General features: G+C 35.7%; 1 protein-coding gene across 1 annotated transcript; it reads right to left on the bottom strand.

Moving 5' to 3' along the window:
- Nucleotides 1–384: 384 nt before the first annotated feature.
- On the bottom strand, nt 385–4,171 carry LOC111500273 (WPP domain-interacting protein 2-like). The gene is made up of 3 exons (XM_023151987.1): nt 3,836–4,171; nt 2,393–3,542; nt 385–1,386 (listed from the first exon to the last, which is right to left on the bottom strand). The coding sequence occupies exons 2-3, from the start codon at nt 3,447–3,449 to the stop codon at nt 683–685; spliced, it is 1,761 nt and encodes a 586-aa protein (XP_023007755.1). The 5' UTR covers nt 3,450–3,542; nt 3,836–4,171; the 3' UTR covers nt 385–682.
- Between the last annotated feature and the right edge of the window lie 8,368 nt (nt 4,172–12,539).

Genomic DNA, 12,539 nt, shown 5'->3' with positions numbered 1-12,539 from the left:
AAAGAATGTTTTGTTCTCCTCCCCAACTGACATGGGATCTCACAATCCACACCCTTACAAAGAATGTTTCTATCTCCTCCCTAACCGACATAGGATCTCAAAATTCAAACTCTTATAAAAAATGTTCCGTTCTCCTCCCCAACCGATGTGGAATCTCACCATTCATTCTTATAAAGACTCTTTCATTCTCCTCCCCAACCAAAATGGGATCTCACAATCCACCCCCTTCAGGACCTAGTGTCCTCACTAGCACTCATTAGGCTTGGACTGTTACAAAAACATCCCAATGAACCCGACCTCTAGAGACAGCCAATAGCTAGTAATATCAATAATATAAAGTTCATTATTCAAATATGATGCCAGAAATGTATAATCCCAATGAAGGAATGCACATGATGCCAGGATGTTAACACAGTGTAACAATTCAACCAGTAGCTGCAACCTTTTTAGAAGCTCTATTAGTTGTCTATCAAAAATCACGACTACAACATCAGTTACAAGAAGAAACAAAGAAAAAAAACCCATTAAACAACTTACAACTGAGATTCCTACTTGCCCCTTCCCCTTTTCCTCCTTTTTTTTGCTTTTTTTTCTATGCAAAATGATAAAAGGGGAACGAAGCCGTTTAGTTTAAACACTGTTCATAAATTCACAAAATATGTATGTCCTTTTCTAGCCTTAATTATGTTGGTACAACTACTCCAGCAGGTGAAGACATTTGCAAGACAAAAACCCAAAGAACCAAGCTCAAGAGTATCAACTGCAGAAACGCACACGAACTAACCTTGAATACGTCCCCTTGAGTCGTTGAGACCTCCTTTGTATCCAAGATATCACCACAGCATTTCTCCAAACCCTCTGCTCGTTTCGTAAGCGCCGAAGCTTTACTTTTGGCTTCTCTAAATATGTTCATCGTCTCTGCTTGCTCATCAGCCAATTTTTTTTTAGCATCAACTAATGTTTCACATTGTAAATTCTCAATGGCTCTTACTATTGCCAAATATTCAATTTCTGCTTCAAGTCTTTGCTTAAAAAACCTCTCAAATTCCTTCTCTATTTCCTTAACTTTTTCCTCCCTTACTCCTTCCTCCTTGGGTGATTTTCTGGTGCTAATGGAGGATTCCAGTTCAGCAACTCGAGATTCCTTCGATTTGAGTATGGCCATTGTCTCTTCTAACTTGTTCTCCAGAAATTTAACCTTTCCTGTCAAGCCAAGAACTGTGGCTTCGAAGGAACTCGAAACAGCCTTCCCAGAGCCCATTTGGAAAGAAGAACTTGATTTATGTGCTTCTAGGTTGTCATACCCAAAACTTGAAGGTTCGGTATTGTCGATTATGCTGGAAGATGGTATCTCGTCCCTTCCTATCTCCCCTAGCTTCTTGATTTCTGGAAAGTGTAGAACAGCATTATTAGATATCACATTGTTAGCTCAACTCAAAATAACAAAGTGCAGAAAAAACCAGCATGAAACAACCAGATCTGATGGATAAAAACCAAACTCCATGTGTGTAAGGGAAACAAACAACAATCAGGTTTGTAGGAAATTTTAAAAACGTCGTATCCAAAGTGGAATGATGAGCTAATCGACCTCATGAGCATCCAGACCAATTTGTGGACACCTCGAATAAACTCATGAGACAAATGTTTGAGCCTACTACATTTGGTTGCCAAGGAAAGTATGATATTAAATCCTTGGTAGGTGTTCCCAGCAAAATGTACATACAACTCAACAAAATATAAACAAGTATGAGGTACTCTCAACTATTTCCACAAGACAACTATTTGAGCCTACTTCATTCGATTGTCAAAGAAACTCATACGATATTAAATCCTACGTAGGTATACACCATAGCCACCATGTCGTATATTCAAGTTAACGAAAACGTTCTAGCCATCAAAAATTACATTCTTGCATCAATGGCTTCACTTGTCTACTTGTCCAACGATACAAAGTTTCCCCACCCTTCTACGTATACATAAGTGATCAGCCTATATGACTTCTAACTCAACAAAATGTAGATGAGTAAGAGGTACTAGCGTAATAAATGTTACGGTCTATTCACATGCGCGTCACTGAAAGATTCCCCAATAATTGTAATGGAATATGTCACAAAGAACACTTTATAACTATTGTCCAAACCAAACGAGAGAAAATTTGTATCCAATATCAACTAAAAGCCAAAGCAAATGGAAAACAATAGGAGATTGCAACATCTACAAGCTTTCTAAGAAAGCCATGATGGATGATAAATCATTACTTCATTCTCAGTTCATGAAGGCTCAAGGAATACCATCATTCTTGATTAGAAAGAGTGCATAATAATCTCGTCTCTAAAGCAACAAAACTATAGAGAAAAATGTTCCACAGATTTTAAAAAAAAGGTATATGAACCTTTTTCGAGCGCGTATTGAGCTGACTGGAGGCTGAGAATAGACTCTTCCATGGGATCCTTATTCAAAGGTGACCAATGATTCCTATCCTTTTCATCCTTAACTTCCCAAGACAAGTCAGCAGCTAAATTATCTTCAGCTTCTACCTCGTCGTCTTTCCTATATGCAGTTTCAACTTCTTCACTAAACTGTTGATCACCTGCGTAAGCTCCATCACTGTTGTCTCCATCATCGGTAACGGACCTTTCATTTTGGTTTCCATTGCTAGCAGTAGCAATCATGCCCTGCCTAAAGACAAAGCACGAGCTCCTCGAGTCAGATTCAATGCTAGACTGAGAATTCTCCTTCTCAACTTTGATTCTTTCTCCTCTCGCCTTCTTACTTTCTTCAGCACGTCCTTTTCCCTGATTACCCTTTTGACCAGAACCACCTGGATTTTTCCCACTCACGTTCTTTATCCTGTTCTTTTCCCGCACATGTCCTAAGACGGTATTCAGATCATACCTCGCCTTTGGAGCACTCGCTGCAGTGGAAGATTTGCTACTCCGATCTTCGCTGTTTTCCGAATCTGTTCCATGGTTAAAGGCAGACCCTGCAGCAAACCTCGAATTGGAACTCGAACCATGGAATTGGCTATCAACATTTCCGATATTCCTCAACGGCGTTAAACCTTCGTTATTTTGCTTATTCCCGGTCGGAGAATGTTGAGGTTTAAGCGGATTCCCAGAAGTGGACAGTGCCCGATTCAAAATTTTACTAGTATCTTCGCTAGAATTCATATCCTTCACAAAATCTCTAGGGATACGCTTCCATTTCTTCAATCCATAACCTTTTGCTACAGGAGAAGAAATGTTGGGAGGAGGAGATTGTGAATTCATAGCTTTTCCACTTAAATCATTTCCCTTCGAAGGCGGAGAAATGGATACCATCGGGTCAGCATCATTAGCACAACTCCCATTGGTTCTGGTTCGGTTGATATCATCAAAAGGAATAGTGTCGTGGTTCCCTTCATTGTCTTCCACAGATTCAAGAGCCGAAGATTCGCTTTCAAAATCCATGAGAGAAATCCAGTGAGATCTCAAACAGCCCGAATGCTCAAAATGTAAGTCCGATCAAGACAACAACAATCCTTCCTATCAGCAGCACTAAATCTACAGAAAAACAAAAAACAAAAAACAAGACGAAACAATCAATCAACAACCCACGTAATGAAAAACAAATTATAATAGAAACCAAAACAGAACCAACCCAGATAACAAAAACAAACACAAAACGGAAACCAAAATGAAATCGAAAGTGGGTGTTCGATCGTGAGTAAAACAAGCAAAACAGGGACAGAAAATTGCAAAGCGGAAGAAGCTTAAAAACAGTCCAAATTCATGAAATAATTAACAAGCTAATCGCGGTTTAGTGAAGAGAGTAGGAGAAAGAAATGGGAACGTACCTTGAATTTCAAAGCCCCCCACCTCCCACCAAGAGTAGAAGGTTTAGAAGAGGGGGATTGAAAGGACAGAGCGAAAGAGAGGGGAAATTAAAGGGAATTGGAAACCCTAGATCGTTGAGGAAGTGGGAAATTAATAGAAATAAAGAAGAATTGAAAGAATCAAAACCATGGGGGAAGAACTTAGAAGAGAAAAATCAAAATATGGGAAGGAGAAAAACAGAGAAAGGGGAAACAAAAAAGGGGAAATTTGTTAGAAAGAAGAACGAGTAAGAACGTGGAGGAGAACAATGGGGGCCACATGGCGCACTGTGGGTTTCTTAATCACCACCCACTACGCAGCCACACCCATCGCCCTCTCTCCGCCGTCTGATCCATCTCCGCCCTCTCTCCGCCGTCTGATCCATCTCCGCCCCCTCTCATCAACATTCCCCTTAGATTGGATTGGATTGTAGTGTACCCAATTTTTTAAGTTTTGGTTAGGTAATTCAAATGGGTAGGATTCTTAGATTAAAGATATTTACTGACTCGGTGGATATAGATTTGAATTGGGTTGGATAACTCTTTTGAATAGATTCGAGAGCTTGTTAGGTTAATGCCTCGAGTAACTTGAATAAAGCTCAATTTTTGCAAATTTCGAGTTTGTTAGATTAATGACCTGAGCAACTTGAATAGAATCTAATTTTTACAGGTTCGGTTAGGTAATGCAAGTTAGCTTGAATTTTTGAAAAAAAAGTTTTAAACATTAAATTTTTTTAATAATTCTTAAATTTTAAATATATTAAAAAAAATAAAAATATATAATCTAAATTTTAAAAGGGTATACCTAGAATCTTTAAATTTAAGAATATATTAAGCATTTTAGTTTACCAAATTTAAAAATTAATATTTGGCTAATTATTAGAGATTTTTAAAATTTTTAGAAATTTAAATGACGTATTAAATACATGTATAAAAATTCACTTAAATTTGTAATATTATAATTAAAATTCTTTTAATTTTTGAAAACTATTTTTCAGATTATTTGATCCTAATTTCAAATCTTGAAAATAATATTGTACGTCTTGAATTTAAAATTTAAAGTGTATAATTATATTAAAAAGAAAAAATAAAAGTAATTAAAATATATAGTATTTCATTTTAAAAGGGTTTCTTTCTTCATTTCTATGCAAGTTTTTTAAGTATTAAAATTCTAATTTTATTAATGATTTAAGGTTATTTGGGTATATTTTTTTTTAGAAAATCCCTTATTAGGATAACCTTTTAAAATATAATTAATATTAATATATATATATTAAACCTTTTGTGTTGTTTGTTTTTTCATATAATTAATATTAATATATATATTAATTTAAACATATAAGAAAATATATTCAAATAAAAACTGAAAATTTGAATATATTAAACGAAATTGAATATATTTTCCGATTTTTTATTCACTTCTGAAATCTCAACTAATATTTAAAACACTTTTGAGATCTCAATTAAATTTAAAAATAAGAAATATATTTCTGACAACTACATTTTTTTTTTAATTTTTGTTGTACAACTATATTTTTTAAATTTTTAATTAAATAATTAAAAATAAATAAATAAATATTTTATGAACTAAATTTTTTTTTTTTTTGTTTAAAATTTTTTTAAATTGACATGGATCAACTTAAGTTGAGTCGGTATATAAATTGATCATAAAACACTTAATCCCCTTTTATAAATCCGTTAATTAAAAATATTAATATTTTATAGGATGATCATATGCAACTCAATCTTAATCTGGAGTAATTTACGAACTCGTGCTTATAAGGGCTTGTTCTTTGATTTGCATGAGTGAGAATGACTCTTGTACTGATTAAATATGTCAATAACTTACCAAATACAGTGATAAAAACATATAGAATTCACTCCTCCGTATATATATAGAAAGTAGGTGAGTAATGGGGTCCCTCTCTCTCACTTGCTACTTAAGGGACTTAATTTATAGTCGATCATAAACAAATTGTTTATTATAGAATTAGTAGTACTTAAGGTGAAACAAACTTTTGACCTACCTGTAATTTGAATAATTAGTGAATCATCGACTTGCATGATTATATCCATAGATACAACTTGACCTACTGTGCATAAGAGTTGAACTATAGAATCATAAGTGAGTGACTTATAGTTAAGGAATGAAAATTAATTAATTTTATATTATTTTAATGGTTCCTTTAATTGTTGCTTTGTTGTTTGTCCATAAATTTTGTACGTGCGAGGTCTTTTTTTTTCTTACGATTCAATATCTTTATAAAGAAAGACTTGAAAATTAAAATATTGTAATGACCCGTCTTTTCATACCTAAACAATAGAATCGTCACTAAAAACTTGAAATTAATTTAATAGGTACTTAATTTTAAATCAATTCATTCTCATCCCACATATATTACCATTAATAATATCAATTAGCAACCATCATAGTCATATTTATTTAATCTTAATTTCTCAAAATAGTGGTTGACTAAATCAAAAGTCTTTTTCAATGGTCAACATCAATAATATATTTTATTTCTTTATTAAAAAAATATTTAAAAAATGAAAATTTGAATAAGTCGAAGGTGACGAATTAGTTTAAAAAAAATTTAATCTATTTAACTGATAAAATTTAGAGATATAAATTGATTTTTTTTTACTTCAAAATTAACGTAAGAATATTTTTTGTTCGTGGAAGAACGAAGATAATGAAGATTTGAATGATCTATAATTTAAAAAAAGAAATTGATGTCTTAAAAATATCTTTAAATTAAAAAAATACTTTTATTTTTATGATTTAACGCTTTCAAAAATTATTTAAAAGCACCTTTAACATTTTTAAAAAAAAATTCAAAAATATCTTCGTACTAGATTTCATGGTCATGTGGTTGGTGGTGAAGCTCGGTACTTTCAACAAAATATATATATATATATATATATATATATATATATATATATATATATATATATATATTGAATTAGAGGTATTCAAAAAAGTCTAAGAGGGAGATGTTTGGAGACATGCCATACTTGTTGATCATTCATCATCTTGAGGTCGAGGTGGACGGATTGAGAGGGGAAGATTTGAACGATTTGTTGTCAAGGAATGTCGGGCGATCTAATGTGATCATCACATCGAGACTCTCGGACGAGGCGAATATTTGTATGATTAACAATCACCCACTGCCCTTGGTGGTTATGATGAGAAGAAAAAGGAAGAAAGAATACCATGAAGATGAATTGGAATATCCAAGGAAGTTTGATGAGAAACTTGGGAGGTTAGACATATGGTCTTTGTGTGAGGGCTGAGTCAGCAGGGTGCGTGATGTGACTAAGGAAGACGGTGTATCATCCAACATACCATATAAGATATACATTGAAGTCAAGTCGAGGCATAGACAAGAACGAGGCAACGAGTAGACAAGAGTGTGAAAGATAGGTTTGTTGAAGGGTCAGATAGGGCTTCGAGTCTTGACCTCGAAAGTTAGAGTTCTGGAGGGAATTTGGACATGCGGTTCTGGAGTCAAGTCCATCTATATGAAATATGAATGCTTGCCAAATTTGGTGTCAATCAGGCTCTGGATGAAGGCTTCACAACACCATATGCTCGTTCGCCAAAATCATGTTTACGCCTCCCAGACCAAAAATGCCTCAGAATGTACATTAGGGGGAGACATAGTGTCAGCTCTACACCATCCGGGACCTTGTGGCCTAAGCGAGCCTTGTGACACGGGCGAATGTTGCTAGACAAGTGTCTCGGGTGACTTCTTTTGAAATGGGTCTTTCAAGGATAGTATCAGACGACATGGATGTACCGACATTGTTCCCCAACCCATGTGTCAAAAGCTAGATCATACACTTGCTATCTAGTCCAAAGTCCATAAATGATATGACATGGACATGGGAGGGTCCAATGTCTCAATAGAACTCAAATGGATGGATGTTCAAGATGTCTCGATATTATCTACGACTCGTGGGCCTATTCTCAATGTCATGATTGAGCGAGCTATGATAGTCGTCGACACCCCGTGACCTGGGATGACGTTAAGACATTTGGGTCATGATGATGATGAGATGCGACATTGTATCGAGAGACCATGGCCCCAAGTAGAGACAAGTCGAATGGGTCGCAGAAGATTGAACATGCATGTGCAGGCTGGCATGTATGGCCGAACAAGTTTGGATTCCGCACAAGTTGTGTTCGGTGGGCAAAGACAAATCTCTCCTAAAGTCTGACGAAGCAACAAAATTGGGCGAAAAAAATATAGGGTTTGGATTTCCTCTAAAGTTGGATGTGAGGGTATCAAGATCATAACGTCGCACAGTTGAAAAAGTACAACCGTGACACTTTCGGTATCTGTACTAGCCACAGCACTGCTGTCTTAAGAACAGGGTTTAAAAAGTGGAGCAAATACCTTAGCTCCATGTTTGGTTGTTGCTCCTCTTGGTTAGGTTCACAAGCTTGGGAAGAGTGAGAAAGAATCTTCTCTTCTTATGATCAAGTTTGTCCGCGCCCAGAAGACGAACAAGCAACCCGAGCTAAGCTACTACTGACTAAGAGGGTGAACACTCCGACAGTGCTCAAAGAACATAACAACAATCATGTTGGGACATAACCATGCTCCTCAAACCTTGGCAGCACAAAAAACATTAACGATGATCGTTTGTCTTTGGAGCAAGATCTGATTGTAGTTAATAATCCAGGCACTTGGTAAACTAGTTTTGACAGTTGAATAATCAAGTGTTTTACGTAAATTCTAACCAATACAAGACATTAGTTACCATGATAATAATATCGACATACGTTCATGGTGTTGCTTGTGGCCGCATGCCTATATTACGCCAAACCCTTTATTTGATTTCATGTTGTATGTCTTACTATTGTATTTTCTGTTTGTATGATTATTCTGCGAAATCATATCTAGACCTACTAACCTAAATCACCTCAAAATTTACTATAGGGGTAGCATTTATTTGATTTCATGTTGTATGTCTTACTATTGTATTTTCTGTTTGTATGATTATTCTGCGAAATCATATCTAGACCTACTAACCTAAATCACCTCAAAATTTACTATAGGGGTAGCAACTAGTCGTCAACTCCTCCCACCTAGATTTTGTATAACTATTTGACGAAATCATGGCAAAATCATGTCTAGGTCTGTTAAACCTGAATCGCCTCAAAATATACTAGAGGGGATGCGACTAGTTATCAATTATTCCTACTCTCAGTTGTATAAAATTTAAGCCGCGGTGTTTCTTTTCTTTTTGTTTATAGCTATATAACGTTACTTTCAATCTTACTTTCAATCTTTCTTTCAACCTAACTTTCAAACTCTCTTTCGAAAATCTTTTTGTCTCGTTTTCTAAAACCTTCTTCTCAAAATGGGGCTAAAGGTTAGAGCATACATTGTCCAGTCATAAGCGACGAGAATCCAAATTGACTTGATTCACTCGGTGTTGGAAATGAGTACTGTACAATCATAAAATTTAGCTACTAAAAAAGTGTGATTGTGACGCCAACAGAAACCGTGTAAAGGGTAGATGGGGAGTGATCCAAGCATCTTATGTTGGGGTCGTGGGTCGGTGATATGAAATGCTCGAGAGCCCCACGAGTGGTGAATTGTTTAATATTGCAAGCTTTTGAAGAACACAGACTAAGGCACATGTAAAGTGGAAGCAAGTGGTCCACAATGGCTAGAGAGATTGAGAGGGAATAATGTCTTGGGAACTTTCTAGATTTCATTCTGCAAAGTATGTATTGATTAACCCTACCTATTAAGCTTTAGGACTTAGCAATAAATTAACATAATATTAAATCAAGACATCTCAAACCCCGAGTGGTTTGTTGGGCAAATTGAGTTATCATGACGATATTCTGACTATCGGACACCGCAAACGGGTTGCTATGGGAGCACCATTTTCGTAATTTCAAGTAATTGATCCGAGTCTCTTTTGAATCAATCTTTTTAGACTATATATATAAATAACTTCCAGCAAGAAAAGGTGATCTTGTGCTATACTCTGGTGATATCTTTTCTATTCCGAGGCATATAAACTCTGTCAGGCTGTTAAGATGCCTCAGCTACATACATCACTATACTCCCACTTGACACCTATCGTGATGATAAATGACTCATCTTACAGTGACCTTCTCTATCACTCCATCCTCACACTCCTAGTGGTTGGTTCGAGTATAACTCAATTAAGTAAATATCATAAACGAAGAGATCCAAATATGAGTATCTCGCCTTCAAATGTTGTATTGAACTTGAAAAGAAAAATCATGTTGATTTTCAAGCCCACACATGATAGGAAGTATTAAAAAGTTCTTTTGGTCCATGAACTTTCAAGTTTTGAGTTTAGTTGTGTGTTTCAAACTTTTAAAACGTCAATTTTAGTTCTCGTACTTTTGACTTTTGTTTATTTTAGGTTTTATACTTCTAAAAATTTTATTTTACTAGTACTTTTTTTTTTTCCATATATTCTATAAAAACGTCAATTTCAGTTCTTGTACTTCAAATTCAGTTTGTTTTAGTTTTTCTAGGTTCGAAAGGTTTGTTTTGGTCCATGTACTTTCGAGTTTCAAAAGTGAAGAAAAGGGATAGCCCTTCATTTCCATTCCTGTCTCCAAATATTCTCGACGCCCCTCTCCTCTCTCCTCTCTCCTCTCTTCTTTCTTCCCTTTACGTATATATAGTGAGATCTCACATTGGTCGTAGAGGAGAACCAAACCTTCCTTGTAAAGGTGTGGAAATCTCTCTCTACCATACGCGTTTTAAAAACTTTGAGGGAAGTCTAGAATGACAAGTCCAAAGAGGACAATATTTGCTAGCGGTGGGCTCGAGCTGTTACAAATGGTATCAAAGCCAGACAATGAGCGGTGTGTCAACTAAGAAAGAATGTTGGGTCCCCAAGGGGATGGATTATGAGATCCCACATTGGTTAGAGATGAGAATGAAGCACACTGAGCGGTGTGCCAGCAAAGCGAGGATGCTGGCCTCCAAGAGAGTGGATTATGAATCCCACGTTGGTTGAAGATGAGAACATTCCTTACAAGAGTGTGGAAACCTCTCCCTCGCAGAAGTATTTTAAAAACCTTGAGAACAAGTCCAAATAGGACAATATCTGTTAGTGTGTAAGTCTGAGTTGTTACAAATGATATCAGAGCCAGACACTAAGCAGTGTGCAAGCGAAACAAGGACGTTGGGCCCCCCAAAGGGTAAATTGTGAGATCACACATCAGTTGAAAAGGAGAACGGAATATTCCTTACAAAGGTGTGAAAATCTTTCCCTAACAAACACATTTTAAAAACCTTAAAGGAAAGCTCGAAAGGAAAAGCTCAAAGACTATGGACAATATCTATTAGCGGTAGACTTAGACTATTACATATATATATATGATATATATATAGATAAAGGGTCCGCCACCTTTACATGCGAGAACGTGCCCTCTCCAATACTAAAGGCCCCAATAAAAATCCCTTCCACTGCCTTAAATCTTCACATTGAGATCTTTTGTAGCAAGAAAATGATATCAATATACAAAAGCAAGAGGCACCCATGTTTGTTTTCATCAAAATACAGCTACCCTTATGATCAAAATGTGATCTTGACAGAGAAAGATGGGGACTCCATCATGAAGTTTGGCTTCTTCCGTTCCATTCATTGTACAACTAATCTTCATATTAAATACAGTAATGGAAGTTAAGTTAATCCAATGGAGCTTCATTATATAGTGATGGTTTCTGCTACTGATTTGACTATCAAGGAATCTTCTTTTTCCTCTTGTTTGTTTCTTCTTGTTCGTATTGAATCTGTGGAACCTTTTAGAGTAGAGCAATATAAACGGTTCTCATGAATTTAGACGGTAAGATCTCACATCGGTTGGGGAGGGGAACAAATTATCCTTTATAAAGATATGGAAACTTCTCCATAGTACACACGTTTTAAAAATTTTGAAGAAAAACCCAAAGAAGACAATATCACCTGTAAGATCTCAGGTCCGTTGGAGAGGAGAACGAAACACTCTTTACAAAAATATGGAAACCTCTCCCTAGTAGATATGTTTTAAAAATTTTGAAGAAAAACCCAAAGAAGGACAATATCACCTGTAAGATCTCAAGTCCGTTGGAGAGGAGGACGAAATACTCTTTATAAAGATATGGAAATCTTTCCCTACCAAACGTGTTCTAAAAATTTTGAGGAAAAGCCCAAAGAGGACAATATCACCGGTAAGATTCCTCATCCGTTGGAGAGGAGAACGAAACACTCATTATAAAGATATTGAAACCTCTCCCTAGCAGACGCATTTTAAAAATTTTGAAAAAAAATCCAAAAAATCCAAAGAAGACAATGTCACCTATAAGATCTCAGGTCCGTTGGAGAGAAGAACGAAACATTCTTTATAAAGATATGGAAATCTCTCCCTAACAAAAGCGTTTTAAAAATTGAGGAAAAGCCCGAAGAGGACAATATCACCTAAAAGATCCCACATTAGATGGAGAGGAGAACGAAACACCTTTTATAAAGATATAAAAACCTCTCCCTAACAAACGCATTTTAAAATTTTTGAGAGAAAATCCAAAAAAAACAATATCTACAAGCGGTAAGCTTAGACCGTTACAAGACCCATGAAGTTAGACAAAAGAGACTACTACTACTTATTGACTCGAAAAATGAACAGGAAAGACACTTTAAA

Source organism: Cucurbita maxima, unplaced genomic scaffold (genome assembly GCF_002738345.1).
Source record: "Cucurbita maxima cultivar Rimu unplaced genomic scaffold, Cmax_1.0 Cma_Scf00028, whole genome shotgun sequence".
Classification (NCBI taxonomy): domain Eukaryota; kingdom Viridiplantae; phylum Streptophyta; class Magnoliopsida; order Cucurbitales; family Cucurbitaceae; genus Cucurbita; species Cucurbita maxima.
This window is presented reverse-complemented; position numbering and strand designations above follow the sequence as displayed.

Excerpts from the sequence above, each read along its gene's own strand:
- LOC111500273 (XM_023151987.1), bottom strand. The coding sequence starts at position 3,449 with ATGGATTTTGAAAGCGAATCTTCGGCTCTTGAATCTGTGGAAGACAAT. Across the intron at positions 1,387-2,392 it reads TCAATACGCGCTCGAAAAAG|AAATCAAGAAGCTAGGGGAG; the intron begins GTTCATATACCT and ends TACACTTTCCAG.